The sequence below is a fragment of the Temnothorax longispinosus genome, chromosome 12 (genome assembly GCF_030848805.1).
Source record: "Temnothorax longispinosus isolate EJ_2023e chromosome 12, Tlon_JGU_v1, whole genome shotgun sequence".
In the NCBI taxonomy this organism is placed as follows: Eukaryota; Metazoa; Arthropoda; class Insecta; order Hymenoptera; family Formicidae; genus Temnothorax; species Temnothorax longispinosus.
This window is the reverse complement of record NC_092369.1, coordinates 7,915,222-7,933,085: the sequence shown is the minus strand read 5'-3', so window position 1 is coordinate 7,933,085 and position 17,864 is coordinate 7,915,222. Positions and strand designations below refer to the sequence as shown.

Genomic DNA, 17,864 nt, shown 5'->3' with positions numbered 1-17,864 from the left:
TTTTTCTCTCATTCTCTATCTTTTTCTATATTTTATTCTCTTTGGTCTTCTTCATTCCATTTCTGATATTAGGCTCTCCTTATCTAACGCATCGTTTTTTTTTTTATTTTTTAATCCTATTTGCTTTTTGCACATTGCTGCAGTTAGAGTTTATCTTCACTTTATCTTTCCTTGTGCTGCTCTCGTTTAACTCTGTGAATCAGTACTATTAACGTTTCTTTTATTAACCTTTTTCTTTTTACTCATTTGATGGTACTAACCTTACTATTTATTATGAATCCTTTCATTATATGTAATTTGCCCGGGCTGCACAGTCTTTTGATGCTGGCTAGTAGTTAATACCTTGCTAGTACTGCACCGTTACATCATTTTTACTGTTACAGTATTGTTCAAGCGGAACTTCAGTCTCGGAGTGTAATATCCTTCGTTTCCACTTCTCCCCTTCTCTTTTCTTTAAACTTTCTTCTACGATGCGCTGCGTCTTTGTCTTTCTTTTTACCGGTTACCGCTTTCGTCGATTCGCGCTCTCGCGGCTGTTGGATTATTAATGCGAGTAACGCCCCGCGCGCGTCCATCAAAAGTCATTTCTCCGTGCATTACGTGATCCCGAAAGAGTTCAAGAGTGGTAAGATACGTGGTAACGCGCGCGGTAAGTCGAAGATAAATTTCGTGGAAACTGATGAATTCATTCGAGGGACGGATCTCCGGGGAAGATGTTCTAGACGCGTATGGGTAGATACGTTTTAAAATTGCATCTCGAGCAATCTTGAGTATATTGCGACAAGGAACAAGGATAATAATAAAGCAATGGTAGTTTTTTTTTTTTATTTATTTGCGTTATCGATACATGTCAGTGACCCTCGGATCGGCTATGTAACGCGAGCATCACGTGTCGGTTACGCTAATTGGTATAAATCGGGGTTATGATAAGCGGTATAATGCATCAGCGGTGACACACGAGCTGCCAGAAGAGACCAAAAGCGCGATCCATAATCGACGCGTAAAAAGCCTGACGCTTTAGTCGGGCGACAGGCGATTAATTATAAAAACAAGATGGCCCGCGCTATCGAGCGCCTTTTTCCGTCTCCGCGTAACGCCCGTTACCTCCGCCAAAGACGTTATCGAGCTTCCTCCGTTATTAATGTGAAAACTGTCTTTGCCGTCATGCTCCGAAGTCGCGTCTCCGTCCTGTTTCTCCGTCTCCTTCTCTCCTTCTCTCTCCATGTTCGCGCGCGGTGCGGCCCGTGAGAAAGCCGGAAGCGCGGAAAAATCGAGACAATCGCCGTAATTGCGGGAAGTCAACGCGCACTGCAGCGTTGTCGGAGCGAACACAATGGTATCGCCGAGTCCGCAAAATACAAGCCACATCGAAAGGATCGCGTCGCTCGAGACAGGACACGCTTCCGTATTTCGTCGCCCGTGGTACCATCAGCGATTCGCGCGAATCAAGCTTGAATTCACGAGGACGCTTTGTTACGTCCGAATCGCCGCCGGACACGCGCGTCCGTATCCAAAAAACGCAAGAATCTAGCGACGAAGCATTTTTATTTTCTACATTCTACAATGAATAGCAGTCGACGCTGTCGTAAACAGATACTATCGATAACATAATTGTATTGATATATGTAAGGCATTAAATTTTAACTCGTGAATACAGCCATATGAGAAAAAGAGCGTTTGTTTTTTAATTAAAAGATTTTAATTAAAAGATAATTTAAATTATATATTATGTCATTTATTTATATACTTATTAAATTTAATTAATTTATAGAATTATGGAAACTTTTCTGTCTCTGTCTCTGTCTCTCTCTCTCTCTCTCTCTCTCTCTCTCTCTCTCTCTCTCTCTCACACACACTTTCTCTTGTTTTTTTCTTGACATTCACAGAGAAAAAAATTGAATAGTATCCACATTTTATTAAAAACATACTAGATTCTTTATATAACAAAATTTACATACTGCTACTTAGCGATAATGAAACACGTAGACGTTAAGATAATGCGCCTTCTTCGTAAGAACGCTCGCGAACGTGGCATCTTTCGAGCTTCGTAAATCATGCCGAAGTTCCTCACCGTGAAGAAGGAGAAAAGAAGAATACGCCCGAATCTCTCGACTCGTAACTCAATTTAAATAACGATGTCCACCATCCCATCGCTTCTATAAGCCCTCGTCACTCGCGCGCTGCCGATGCGGCATTATGCATGCGCGACGAGCGCGGCGACACACCATTATGCTGCGAGTCCTTTTAATGTCGCATAAATGCGCCGGGAGGCTGTGCTCCTTAATATCGCCGAGAGGCGATATTCCCTCTCGCCCCCCGTGCACGCGACGCGCGCCACGTGGATCGAAACTTTCGCCAGCCTGTTTTCCGCGAGAATGAAAATTCTTGTGGAAGATTGCCAAACAAATATTACGCACGCAATTACATTCAATCTCTTTCCCAAGAGCGATCATTATGGAATTGCAATTATACTAGTAATTACATATTACAAAAGTTAATCGGTAATATATGCAGCGAATATTTTGATAATGACGATTGATAATCCCGATAATTAGAATTTTGAAAAGATATCAAGTTTACGAAATATTAAAAAAAAAACGATGATAATAAGGTACTTAATCTCGGAGATTCAATCCGCCAAACTCACTTTACATTCGATCGCTTATATAATTCGAGAACTGTCAGCACCACGACAAGTTAAAGAGAGATTGACGCCGAATTGGTCAAAGAATCTGTCGATAGAATTAAGGTAGAGATTTCCCCGAGACAAACTCACCGACTGCTGAGGCATCACTGTCGACGGGTTCGGGTTCGTCCATGCCTTCGTCTTTCGTAAGTAAGAAGTTTTCGGCGCGTAATTAACTACTAGCAAGTAGTTAGAGGCGCTGACGGAACCACTTGCGCCCGTGGAACATTAGAGTCAACTTGCTTGGGAACTTTATCCCCTCGTTCTCGCTTCATACGAAGTTACCGGCACCGACTGTGTTCGATAATACTTTTGATCCGCTTACATGATCCCGCGGTTTTCCTCGCGAATTATCGCGAATTGTCGAATTAAACACAGCTGTCTGCTAGACATGTCAAAATGCTATCAGTCTTGTTGTTTTATTACTTCAAGTGCATTGTTGTCTTAAATTTTAATTTCTTCCAGAATGATATAATTCTTTTTTCGGTCTTGGCGAATATGAAGTCGATTCTTTCTTTAATGAAAATTTCAAAGAATGTGCTTAATGAGAATTTAAACACTTGGACCTCTCTTACAAGCATTTTTGTAGCAGTCTTATTTTGCTAGAAATTCTTACAATTCAAGTAAAATACATTTGGAATTAAATAACGCTGGTAAAAAGAACTTTAAACTGATTATAGTTTATCCTCAGAGTGACTATTCACTATTTTTGGGATTGGCAATCTAAGATATCGATCGCATTGTGATTCATCGTAAGTACGCAATCGTCGGAATTGGAAGCCCGTCGTCAGTTCTTCTCCCTACCCAGACGACACGACGAAAACGATAAAACGAATAGATATCCGTCGTAGGAGGCCGGTTACCGTCATTCGTATTCGTCGAAATGGAAATTCGGTCCTCGAACGACACTGCCTCTTCCTGTCGTGGACCCGAAACAGATGGCTAAGGAAAAAGCTGGGCGGATAGGGGAATATATTCGCGCGAAAATCGAGAAATTCGTCGTAATTCGTCCGCCATTCGCAATGCCCGAGAATTCATCTAATTGGTATCCAATTAACTGAAATTGGCGCGGTCGGTCTGAGAACCTTATCGTGACTCGAATGTCTTGGGAGCAGATTTTGCTGATTGCGAGAGAGGTACGGGCCATTGTTCAATGGCAGACGCTGTTATATTTTATCGAACACGTCACTTGAGTATGCATATATTGATTCTATTAAAGCATTAATTTACGTTTCTCTGATTATCCATTATGTAATGGACACTTAATGATGGTCTGTGTGTGCGAAGATATATAGCTTATTAATTTTATAAAATTACTGGCAATCGCGTATAAAATTATTAGTTTTACATTGATTATGAGAAATTCATATTTTTCTTACAGTATAATTTTACAAAAGCACCGATTAATCATAAATTTTATCTCGAATTGACAACAAATTGTCAGAAGTTTCTGACTTTTTTGTTTATCGGGCATGCAAAGTGGAAATGAATATTTAGAGCAAACTTACGACAGTCCGTATGAAAAATTGAAAAAGACCATCGTGCAAAGGTCCAGTCGAAGTTCTATTGGCGGATAGCATCGACGGCAAAGCCCGTCGAAAATTTATGAACCGCCCTCCCACATTCGGCGCCACACGACACCTTACGCGCGTGTTCCATTCCGATGATTGCATTCTGAAAACGTATCGGCGTCTATACATCACGTCTGTCCCGCCGCGGCGGCGACCTCCGGTTTTCCGCCCTCGCGATCGGGGCATCGCCCATTTGCATTCGCGCGGCAACGAGGTGGCAAGAAACCCGTTGGAATTCCGAGCGTCGATTTAATTCTGACCTAATCACGATTGCCTCGCTTACGCTCTCCCCCCCCCTCTTTCTCTCCTCTAGATCGACTTCGTTTCTTGGTAATGGCGACGACCGCAGAGGTTCCCAAGATCGTGGCATCCATTTCTGTCGATGAGGTCCGATGGTGACCGGCGACGCGCTCGCGAACGACGCTCGAGCGTTTCAACGATCGCATTCTTTCCGTTTGACCGCATTGCGACAGGGCGCACGACGACTATTAGACTCGTACTCGATGCAAATTGGTCGCTTCCTAGGCGCACGTCGCGGCTACGGGACTACGGTATACGCAGGCTAATTGCGGCCAACAGTGCCCTGGTGCAAAGCGACTTCTACGAAATCGTTTCTTCCTCTCTTTTGAATCAAGTCTCGTTTCATGAAGAAAAATCCAATGAACGCAAGAAATTTACGTCACCGATTTAATGGATACGTGTTTAAATTAAGAAAGTATACCAGGATCTATCACAGATTGAATAAAGTTCCCGCTTTATCAATGTCCAATTTTTTAAATAAGCTTTCTTGTTCCATTTTTTATACGATATATTGAAATATTAAATGATCAAAGACAAAAGAGAAAACAATGAAACGAGAATTTTATATAAGTTAGAAATTAAGAAAGCTAAAATGGTTTTATAAGAATATTTTATAAATTATTTATAAAATATTCTTGTAAACTATGAGTTTATAAGAAATATAACTTATTCTCTTTATATAATTGCATAAGACTAAAAAAAAATGAAATGATTCTTATAGGGGAATGAAATATAGCTCTTAAGAAAAAGTAACGTTCTCCTTTAAACTAGAATCAAGTTCTTTATTATGATGTAATCAAGTACTGTTGTATTACAGTAGAATTATTTGTACTATAATAAGAGATAATAGTGCAGCATTTGTCGCGCGCGCTCTCACGACAACCTAGATCTCGCGTCCGTGTCAACTGAAATCGCTCTCCGAGATTTTCCACGCTCTCGAGCATGCGACACGATAGATAAGAAAACGATCCTTTCTCTGAGCTTAGAAAGTTTCTCCTCTTACTGCGAGATAATATTCATAATTGCTCTACAGTCTCTTTTTTGCGGAGTTTTCTTTCATGCCGATAACCATGGCTGGTCGGTCGAATTCTCCGAGGATCAACGTCTCGATCGTATCATCCTTCTTATCGCTCGCGTTGCTTCTGTTCCAACCGTTTCGCTGCCGAATTCGCCCGAAATCCCTTCGGTTTCGGTTCTAATCTCGATTCAACCGACGCCGAGATACCTCGTGGCGCAAACGTTTATTTCCCTGCGTTTTATTCGCATTTCACGGTATTTTATGAAATTGCGAAACCACACCATTTCCTGCGAGATTTATTGTTGCCTCTTACTGACGTCGCGTCCGCGCTCGCGCGCCTCGGCGAGATGTAATAATTAGTCGGCCGAAGTTTCGCGATAACGGCCAGGCCGGGTATCGGATTTTCGTGCTTCTGCGGCCCAGAAGTCGCTGATAAAACTTTCCTCCGACCGCGGCTGGTATCTCGCAATTATTTCACTCCGTTCTCCGTAACCTTCTCGGCGGCACTCTTGTCGAAACGACGCCGCGAGCGAATAAGAATATTGTTTGGCCGCGATCCACTCCTTCCTTTGCCGCCCGAAGTAGAGAGGCACAATTACCGTAATTCTCTTGGCCGCGCCGATAGTCACGAACCGCCTTCGCGGAATTCATCGCGAATCGCACTTCATCGCATTTTCGACTTTTCCCTTCAGCGCGGCGTCCTGGCCGGTTCCGTCGTCGAGTCTTATATCTACCGCGGCGAGGGAAACATTGCTAACGAGATGTTCCTAATTAAAACTATAGCTAACTGCCCGCGGCGTTATAATTCACGATTAACGACAACCTCTCCTTTCTTGGACTACTGGATCTACATCACGAACTTCCCAGATCTTCAGCAGCTGAAGTTGTATCGACGTGTTAACTCGGGTTCCGCGGTTAAAACTTTGCGACAGTGAAAGAGAGAATTTATATCTAATTTATTCTATAATACAGTAATCGCAATATCGATCGCGACACTTCACTAATATAATAAATAATTATTATTTTTTAAATAATTTTACAATAATTATTATTAAATAATAGGTGGACTTTTATTTTTTTAACGATTTTTATAATAATTATTGCATTAATATTTGAAAGAAAATATTCCAATATTGTATCTACGTAGCATCCACGCAGTTGCTGCGATTGATCCTGCAATAATGGAGTACGCCATAGAGACGTATTTCAGAAGTTGCTTGCATGCAAATTGTGCCGTAATTGAATTAAATTCCTGGTGCATCTTGTGCTCCAACAGAACAATTGACATGCCTTAGTAATTTACCGCGCGGTTACATTTTTTTCAGGTGGCTTCACCTGCTGTTTAACCTGGGGGTACAGGTGGTCGTGGGACTTCCCTTGGAAATGGTTCACGGAAGCCTGAGGATCGCCGCGGTTTACATGGCCGGGGTTCTTGCCGGTGAGTAATGTCGTCTGCAATGTGAATTATGTTATGGTGCATCTACGATTTATGCATCTACATTAATGCTTGTTTAACCTCCGCCGTGCATCAAGTTAGATGAAACAAAATTTTGGCTCGAAACAATTATTAAATTCAAAAACTGTCTACTATTTATTTTAAAAATCTATTTCGAAAAAGTTATGCAAACCTTACAATTTTTTCGTACAAAAATATTTTATTGTTTAAATATTATAATTTTATCTGATTAATTATCGCGTTTTTTAATGAAATAGGTTAAAAAGATTTTATAATAGAACACAATGCGTATTTGGTGTTATATTTGTAATTTCTTAATTATTTAATTTATTTTTATTTTATGTACTACGATGGTTAGTCGGATAACAGTGCAATCTGTTCTCTTTCTCTCTGTTTCCCTCTTGTAGTACTAAATTTTCCTCTACCGGATGTGTTTTTGTGTGCAATTTGAGAATTGCCGGAATTGTAAATCCGGTATACATATAAATACAAGCCAGATGTATATCACGAAACGCAAACACCATAACTGAAATCCAAAACGTCCAAGATATACAGGGTGCTAATTACCCGAACATATGCTCCCTGCTATAACAAGGCGTTTTAATTAAAATGTTAATGTTAATATAAGTACGCTGACAGCTGGACTAATGAAACGGCTTTTCATTCGTAATTTTGTGTATTTTCCAAATAATTGTAAGCTGATGTCTCGAATGTCTTTATCGGTGACAAGCTGAATTTTTTTACAATTTATTGTATTGAGAAGAGAACGAGACAAATTTTTACCTAACATTGCCTTTGTTATATCATGTATTATTTAAGAATTTTAAGCGGTAATACTGCTACTTCTACATTATTGCATTGTTCCCTTTCTAACCAATTTCTGTGCGAAACATTTTTGCATATTTATCGAGACAACAAAGGCGACCGAGTAATTCCGGTAAATTGTTCTATCCCGTGTATATGTATATGTATACATATATATATTATATATACGAAATGTGTATACCAGGAAACACGTGCAGGTAAACGTATCTGTATACATCTGATTGTCATTTGCATAAATTCGATTAGACGCAGATCCCAAGTTATTAGCGGTCATGAAAGTAAAACGTGGCAAAATGGAGCGCATGAATAATTAACTCCACAGCCGGACGGGAGACAAAGAGGATTCAGGAATTAAATAGAAGAACGAAGGTATAGGAATTTCAGAGTAGCGACGATGTTACTATTAGTGAATTTGCAATAATGGACGGTGAATGTTTTTTTTTTTAATACATTTATACATTTATACGTTATTACAGTACACGGTACAAGGTGCTCAGAAAATTGTGCGTTGCAAGTGCAAAGCGATGTAAATGCTATAAAGGTAATCTTGAAAATGAAACTCAAAAGAGAAATATCGCGTAGTAAAAAGGTATATTGCAATCATAAATACAAAAGTGAAAAAAAAAAAGTTAAACGATATACTGAAAGTAGATGTAATAAATTGTTTACGCACTACAAAAAAAAGCACCGAAGACTGCAAAAATGGGGAAGGATGTTCCCTCGTGGTTTTCACGCCGCTACAATTTACGACAGGAGGCATCAAGCTCCTCTGAATGTTATCGACTGCCATCTCCGCCTCTCTGTCGTTTTCATAACTCGTGAAATTTCCCGATTGCGCACTTCCGATTGTCTTTGTCTAACCGTTTTCGCGCGTTCGAGCGGAGCGGCGGCGTATCTCCATCTCTGTTCGTCTAAAGTCACCCGCAAGAATGCGTCGCGGCGACAGCTTGTCTGGGCCCACCGCGACGAGATTACTTCGTATGCATCGCGGTCGCGACGATGTAATGCGATTGCAACGACGCAAGTGCAACGGCACCAACATTCCTCGTCCCTCCTCCCTTTCATTCGCGGCAGCACTCCACCTTTGCGCGCCTTGCATCGCCCGCTCTTCTTCCTTCGACCAGCCGACTCTTTAACATTGATCGAATTGTGGCGACAGACACATACCCAATTAATTTTGGACGGAAAATATTCTTTTTTCTGTAACAGTGTAAAAAGGAATAAGTATATGCATATCTCTCGCAAATGTCGTTATTTTAAATATTTGTTTAAATTAATCAATTATGAAAATGACAAAGAATACATAAGAAATTAATTTGTATTTACATCAATTTTTATTGAAACTTATTGTTAAATAAAAAATAATATTTATGCTCATATTATTTGGAATTCAAGATATTTATTTTTATTTTTATCCAAGAGTAGGTAATATAATCGACCATTCGTTACGTAGATATTGTTACAATTATGTGAGTTACATTTAAATACATTTCATTGTTATAAAATAGCGAAAGTATACGTGCTGTATCACGTACACCAATTAATATTACGCGATATATTGAAGAAAAAAAAGGAAAAAATCGCTGAAATGTAATCATCAAACTAATAAAGCATGTAAATCAACGTTTTAAATTATGCGGTTGGTGTACCACGTGAGAGTAAATTATCCTCAGTGCGGCGTGAAACTAGGGGTAGCTTATAAATGTACTTCTGCGGAGTAGCGCGGATTAATATCGTTTACGACATCGTCGCGCTTATTGCTGGCTGTACTCCCTGTCCTCTCTATTGCTCGACCGTTTCCACTTGGAAATTTGGACGTCGGAGCGAATAGCACTGCGAGGTAGAGATTTGCCGTCGTATGAAATTTATAGAATAAACGATTTATAATAACGACGTATATAAATGAATTGTATTGATAAAAAAACTATATACATATATATTTATGTTATAGATACTTTATTTTATGATGCTGAGAATGAGAATAGATAATCTGAACATTAAAATTGGGCGTTTATAGTATATCTCGAGGTTAAGTATATGAATACTTAAGTATGAAGTACTTAAGTATGAACATTTTTTCTATTTTGATTTCTTAATTATGTGAAATCATATATACATATATATAACTGTTAGATTTATTTATCTCAGTTAAAATTCCTTGAATATATCAAAAGGCCACGTTGTGTATCTGAATAATAATAAATATTTAGCTATGTCGTTAAACAATTAACAAATTACCAACGGCATCTGGAAAGATTAAACTCGCAAAACAATGAACGAACAATATCGTCAATTTACCGAGTAACGCGATTTGTTTATTCTTATTAATTCCGTCTCGTCGATTTCGTGCGACATGCTCGCCGTTCTGTTCGCGAGCTTCTCTTTCTATCATTAACGAACGTTTCCCGATATACAGTTTTTTGCTGGGGAACGGATAGGGCTTCGTGTCAAAGCGCCGTCGTCATCATCGTCGTCATCGTCGTCGTTGTTGTCGCCGTCGCCGTCGCCATCGTCGTAGTCATCCCGGCGCTGTCGAGTCGATTGCGTGACACCAGCAATTATACGACGGTATTTGCATGTCGTACGACGCGCCTCGTCGTTCGTATGCATGACTGCGTGTGCCCAGTCCCTGGTGCATTAACTCGACTCGAAGATAGCCGACGTCGACAACGACGATAGTGCACCCGAGCCTCCGAGAATCAATATTTCAAGTTTTCTTTTTTCTTTTCTTTTCTTTTTTTTCGCGCGCCCTTAACTTTTCTTTCAGCACGAGACCGCGTTGTCCAGACTCATTAGAGTCTCTAGCCACTTATTTCTTTCGATCATCCCGGAAACAAGGGGAGCTTGATGATGGCCGAGAGAAACTTTAAATTGGGCGACGAAACGCTACGCGAACGTCAAGTCTAAGGGAAAAACTTGTCCAGTTATCGTTATTATCGATAATAATTTTATTTGTCTTTTTCTTGTATTATTTTTTTTTATTTTTGTCTTCTTTTGTATCATTGTTAAGCATGCGTGTTTTATATATTTCTGTATATCGTTTATACATATATATCTTTATCGTTTTTGTTTTCAAAATAGACATAACTTTAACAGCCAATTTTGCCGATATCGGCGAATTGTAATTTACCCCATTTCGGGTACGATGTGCGCGATACGTGGTTTCCCGAAGTCTGGCTATGTCGCGCTAAACTCGCGAAAGAGTGCAACGGCCAGTTTCAGCGGAAATAAAAAAAATGAATGGAGGACACGAGGGGGTGATGGCAGTAAAAGCCGTTTACACTACATTTTAATCGCGAGGAATCCGAACGCGCTTTATATACAGCCATTGATGTACGGTTCCGCTCTTCTTGCTTGCCACCTTTTTGTGTATGCGTGCAAATATATCTATATGTGTGTATGCACGCGTATGTCTGCGTATGCATATATATGGGCGCCACTATGTGTTTTTCTCTACCCCTCCGCCCGTTTTAATATTTTCAGCGCAAAAACCCCGGCGGACACAGCCTGCCGCCATTGCGTCAAAGGGATATTAAAACAACGGGACGAAATGCGGGATGTACAAAATGTTGATACTGGGCGAACTCCTCGCTTTCGATCTGAAATTTTGCGTGTCGATGATCGCGCTCAGAATACCGCGCAAAAATGCGCATGTGTGAAAGAGAAAAAGGCAGAGAGGGAGAGAGAGAAACAGAGAGTTGCTGGGTGCGAATAGTGGACGCGCTCTGGAAATTTTAGCATTTTTGAATCACCGCTCTTCACGAGATTGAATGCTCGCAAACGTGAATTTTTTATTTTTGAGTACCGATGCGGCTATCGTGGTGGATATAACTCCATAGAGACGTTAATCGCGTTGGATCCGAAAGAATGATTTCGAGCTGCTGCTATATACATCTACTATATTAAATTGAAAATTATAATCATGTAGGAATAATCCAATATAGAAATGGGAAACTATAAGAACTTTGACACAACAAGAACATTACGAATTGCCATATTTTCAAATTTATTTCGTTGTTAAAAATGGTTCATATATTAAAGCCAGTAATATTATAAAGGGCTGTGATGTAATAACTCTTGTTTAATATTAAAATGCTATTATATTTATATTATACGTATATTTCGCCACGGTTCTGCAATAAACATCGAACCCAGATGATATTCCATTACCGAATAATTCATATAGTTACATACAATATAAAAAAGCGCGAAGCGCGGGCGAAAAACCTAGTAAAATATATTCGACAAAATGATAAAATATTAAAAAAAAATATTTCTAGCTATTACTGTTTTACTATTATATAATTAAAGATTTTAGATTCAAAACGTATAAAACATAAAAATAATTATAAAATCTAATTTTAATACAATCAATCGCGTAATTTTAAATTTGTAATTTACATTTATATTATTATTACATCTAATATAATTTAATCTTATATATATATTACAGTCTTTTCAACGATTGCATAATAAATACCGCGTCCATCCTGGTGACATGTTTCATTTGCGATACAATTATACATTTATTCGCGATATATAGTCGCGTAATCACAACGCTACGCGAGTATCGTATATTTTTTTCATCGGATGAGACGAGCCGAATGTTTAATAATCACTCGAGGAAAAAGAGTCTCGCCGGCGTGAGCGGATCGCTGTAAAAAGGAAAAAGATCACCTCGTCAAAGTCGATCCCTCTCATATTCCGTCGCTATACATGTGCGTCAGAATCCCGCTGCCATAAATATCGCGGCCGTAACCATAAAATTCCGACAGCTTTTCGTCCTTTTTCCCCGTGCCCGGGACGTACTTCACACATTATATTTTATGCATCGGGTTACGTAAAAACGGGCGACGCCCGTGTGCGCTGTGCGTCGCTCGCGTGTATATTCCACACCTTGTTTCCAAGTGAGTATATTCATATGGCGCATCACTCGCGGTGGCTCGATGCACCAGCAAATGGCATCGACGAAGATAACGACAGTATCGATACAAATTAAGATTTAAGTTTTTTTCGGCTTTCTTTCTTATTTACTTATTTATTTCAAGTTTTTTCGATTTATAAGAAAAGGACGGAAAAAATAAATTAATCGAATGATATTAATTAGCTTTGCATAGCTTACTACTCTATTGCATTACTCATATTTTACACGATTGATATAGAGAGCGATATCTGCGAATTTGAGTAAGCTTTTATATTCGCGATAGTATTCACAATTTACACCCGAATGTGTTCATCGATTTGAAGCTACCGATCTCCGAGTCCCTCGGCTCTCGGACGCCCGTCGTACCTCGTTTGCACGGGAACGACGACGCTAGAATTTCGCATCGCGCGCGGCAGGACCGGTGGCGCGGGCGCGTAACGGGAATGGGAAAAGGGAGGAGGCTTCGCATTTTGTCCCTGTCCTCTTTCCGTCGCCTTCCATTCCCGCAGCCTCTCTCGCTCGAAGAGCTCTTTACGAATGCAACGGCGCGCCTGCACTCGCGCGCGCCTAACAGTGTACCCTCGATTTTCCGCCTCCCTCTTTCTCCCACACATCCCCGTCGCATTCTCTCGCACGATAATCGTCTTTGTTCCTGAGGGGATTGCTCGCGAATGTCCTTTCTTCGTTAACAATTGCGGATTAAATTGATGGATATCTAATTGGCGCCTGATTGACGTCGCTAGTACCGTTCCATATTCGCGGTTTACAGCGAAAATCCGCTATTGTTTCGCTCGTAAATGGTGACAAGCAGGCAACGATTGCAAAAGAGAATTGTTAGCCTTTTATAGATAACGAATGTGTATGATTTTAACAACAAATCCGACAGATGTGGGAGATAATTGTATCCACAAGGCGTAAATTTCGCTTGTTTTGTACGATTCACGCTCTTAATTTATTTCTCCAAAATGATGATTATGTAATTCATAAGAGATAATGCACCAGGTATGTTATTTCACTTTTGCGCACACAGAAAACGTTTCTGATTTAGTAATACCTAGCTGACAATTAATAATTTGCATGCAAAATCGCTGAGAATTCGCTCGTAAGAACGTATAACGTTCCAAAACGTTTAGAATAAGTGCGCCCGTATAAAAAGAGAGAAACGTGCAAAAATGCACCGATACAGGGGCGCACACGCTCGTATCCGTGCACGTCGGCGGCGTCTCGCGTAAAGTGGTTAACTACTAATTTTTTAACGCCGCGAGAGAGCGTATCGAGCGGTTCTCTCCGCGCAGCGAAAAAGAACCTCCGCTCGTTGTTTTCCAACCATTTCGTTCCGGCCGTCCCATCCGTTTTTCGCCTCCTAGGGAGAGGGGCTCTTTACGAATGCATCGACGTGCCTAGCACGTGCGCATTCTAAAATGCGCGCTCTATTTTCCCACCTGTCCCCTCCACCCCGCGCGATATATACGGAGCAGAGCATTTTATTTCGCGTCGGGGCCTTGTGCACGCGTTTCCGCGATTTTCCTCCTCCGCTTCGTTTCTCACTCGAATCGCAGGTTAGGTGCAAATGAAACACAATATCGTCTTCATCCATGCTTTCTTACATGTTAATTGTTCGATTTTTTTTTAGTGTTATGGAACTGAAAGAAATTAAGGAAATATACCAGAACAAAATCCCCTTAAAATTAGGGAATGTTCTTAGAGATGGATGCCCTTAATATTGTTAAATCTTATTAACTTTGAATCCAACGGTTTTAATGGCTTACATTATATACTATTACATAACAAAATTATGTCGTTTAAATGCTTTCAATAAATGCTTTAATAATTAAAAGTTCGATTTTTAATTATTTAAAAGTTCTTCTTAATTTAATTCATTCGTCAATCAAATTTACATTTAATTTTGATGTATGCAAAATTTTCTTAGGATTGAAAAACGTCAGGAGTCATATGGAGTGTCTGCATCTCCAACACTTTTCATGTCTTTTTTGCTATTGGACGCTGCCTCCGTGCTGGTTTCGTTGCACCTGTTGCACGTTGCGCCGTTTGGTTCCAACAGACTCGGTTATTGGTGTCAACGAGTCGTTAATCGATGATATTCTGTACGTTGAAAAATATGTGCGGCACCTCTTATCGCGCGTTAAATCTTAACTTTAAATCACGATTGGCCGATGAAAGACCCAGTTACTTTTGAAGTAAATTATTAAGGCTTTTCGACTTAAATTCTCGTGGCGCTGAGAACTTGTCGCAGAAACTGCAAAGAAATTGTGGGATGTCTTATTGAAATTGTAAGATAAAATTCTCGTAAATTCTTTTTCAGAGTGTCAACAGTGATATTCTCCGACATGTTCGTATCTGGCGGAGTTAGCGATATTCATTGTCAGATAGGCTGATTGCAGCAAGTTACGGGAGCGGATAGAGCTGCACGCTGTAATCATAGGAGTAGGTCGCGAAGACATTAACTTTGCGCTAGTGCGTCGCGTTGGCAGACCGCGTCGACCCACTTCCTTTCATGCTTTCTTCCTTAAGGCAAAGCCGAAGGCACTAACGAAGACTCGGATGAATTTCATAACCCACGAGAAGTCCGCGAGGACTATATTACGCTTGGCGACCCTCCTTTTTTCCCCTTTTTCCCCGCTTTCTTTTAGTCATCGCGCTGGTCCTCGCGCTAGGTCGCTAATTTTCGCAACGCGCCTTGCTACCGTGTTTTTACTTTTTCTTTCTCCTTATCTACATGCGGTATATGCACGTACATGTACTCTTATATAGTTGCTAGAAAGCGTACAAAATATCCTCGTTTGATCCTTTTACATACTCACTTTTTTTACACAAATGCCTTGGCGATTGAAACTACGTAATTAATTCCACGAACGTTCTTTGCAATTACGAGACTAATTTACTCGCGAGTATAACGAGTATACCGTTTATTTCGAGAAAACGTAGCATGCGCGAGATTAATGCAGTTAAACGATTTTTAATAGTAATACAGCGATCTGTTAATTATTACCTGCAATCCTAACAACATCGCCAAAATAAAATTTGTTTGCATAAATGGTATTCAAATAAGATCAGATTCAAAGTAACATAATATTTATCAAGGTACGTATGCGTGTGTGAAACTTAACATAGAAACACGATGTAAAGGGAATTTCAATTAGTACTGCTAATTAAATATTTTAATCCTAAGAAAGATGAAAAATTCTTCTAATGATGATAATTGAATGCTAAAATGAGTCAATTTAGTAAAGTATTGATTTGTTAATTTAGCATAGCTGGTCGAATAAGCTATTCGCTATGGCTCGTTTCCTATAGTCTCGGTTAGGTAAATGACGGTAAACCGTAAATACTCGCAGCATCGTCTAAGTTGGACCAAGGAGAGCGGATGAGGGAAATCAGCAACCTCTTGAGCTAGTATCCGTTAACTCGAGTCAATTACTACAACAGGAGAAGCATGGTTCGTCGTGCACTGGGGTAAAGTGGTCTCTCGGCGTGCTTCAACTTTCAATTAACTACGGCACGACGACAAACAGACTGGTGATGACAGTTGGGGGAAGGGGGGAGACCCCTAAATTCTCTCTTTTATATTATCGTATTACCGCTATTGCAGCTACGCGACATTATTGCATTATATTGCATTACAGACATGGCAATAAATCACACGTTTCTTTCTTGGCTAATGTGATCTATAATCGTTGTTATAATAAATATTAGTGGTTTTATCACTTTATCAGTGTCTTTATAATCACATTTCTATGTCGGATTTCTTAGTTACATCGGATGAAGTTTTACCGGAGCTAATTGTCTTTATCTCCACGATATAAATGCAGTTGCATCCTCGTGGTATTGCTTAAATATTGATGGCTGCCGGAGCGCGACGTTAGTTATATTGTGAGCCATCTAATTCCACGCGTCTCGAATAATTGCTTCCTTTCGATTGGATATTCCGATTGGATGTGACTCGATCATTTATTAAGCGGACGTTAATAATTCATTGCGGGTAATTCGGAACATTCGCGAACTCGCACGAATTGATGTTTGCATCCTTAATGCATTTCCACGTCGCTCCGGTGCACACCGGCTTAGACGCGATTTGCGCTTTGCGGAAACTCCGTGTAGGTAGTTTACGAAACAGGGGCGCTTCGCATGGCTCTACCGTGAAGGCTGCTGCTGCAGCTCGATGTAGGTCGCGCGTTAATGACCAGTGCGTAGCGACGAATTCAATTGAATCGTCGGTTTCGCAAGAAATGAGGATGCCACGCGTGCGAAGTTTCGCACAATGCGTATGACACAATTCAACGTGTTATCCCTGAGTCTATATAATTTAAAAAAAAAATTCAAGTTTTATGAAAGAGAGCAGTTCGTCTGAAATTACCTAAAAAATAGGATGTTGTTTACTTGCTCGCTCTCTCTTTTCCTCTCTCCTTCTTCGCAACTTAATTAAAATTAATTGTTCTAGTTTTTCAAGCGTTTTTATAATTCAAGAACTATCGATGCTTCGATATTTTTGATCAGAGAAGAATGTACTACAGTTTACGGAAAGAATTTGTAACTAAAAGAGAATGTGGGAAACAACCCCCACATCTCGTGTATCAACAGCGGCGGGAGTGACCTTAATAAATCGGGGCAACCTCGTCAAAGTGGACGCGACGCGACGCGCGACGTATTGTCCGAACAGCACTCGTAATTTAGGACGGATCAAAGGTGGGTCGGACGGTTAAGGTTCGCGGTGAGCGATCGGTCAGCAGGTTCCCAGGTGTCAGGTGGTGCCCGGCCACTCTAGACGCGGCCGAATCACCAGCACCCGGCCGGTCGCCCACCATTTCCACATAGGAAGCGACTAATGTCCTCGCTCATTTCCCACGATATATAGGCGGGCGCCGCATCGATTCTCGAAGCACCATCCGCCCGTCCGACGCGATATTAATGTTTAACTAGCGCGATCGTGTGTCTGATACATTACCGTTGCTCCCGGGGTTGAAATTGTTGCGCGCTGCGCGCTACACGCCTGTTCCACGGTGCTACATGTTACGTGAGTACGAAACATGCGAATTGCAGAGTTTGTCGAACGCGCTGCTGTTATT

At 40.5% G+C, this 17,864-nt stretch overlaps 1 protein-coding gene across 2 annotated transcripts in view; it reads left to right on the top strand.

Moving 5' to 3' along the window:
• The window catches only part of Stet (stem cell tumor), a 365,074-nt gene that overhangs the window by 333,761 nt on the left and 13,449 nt on the right, over window positions 1–17,864 (top strand). For both annotated transcript variants that reach the window (XM_071795513.1, XM_071795511.1), the window contains exon 8: window positions 6,901–7,013. In XM_071795513.1, the coding sequence (XP_071651614.1) occupies window positions 6,901–7,013 (113 nt within the window). The remainder of the gene's footprint in view (window positions 1–6,900; window positions 7,014–17,864) is intronic.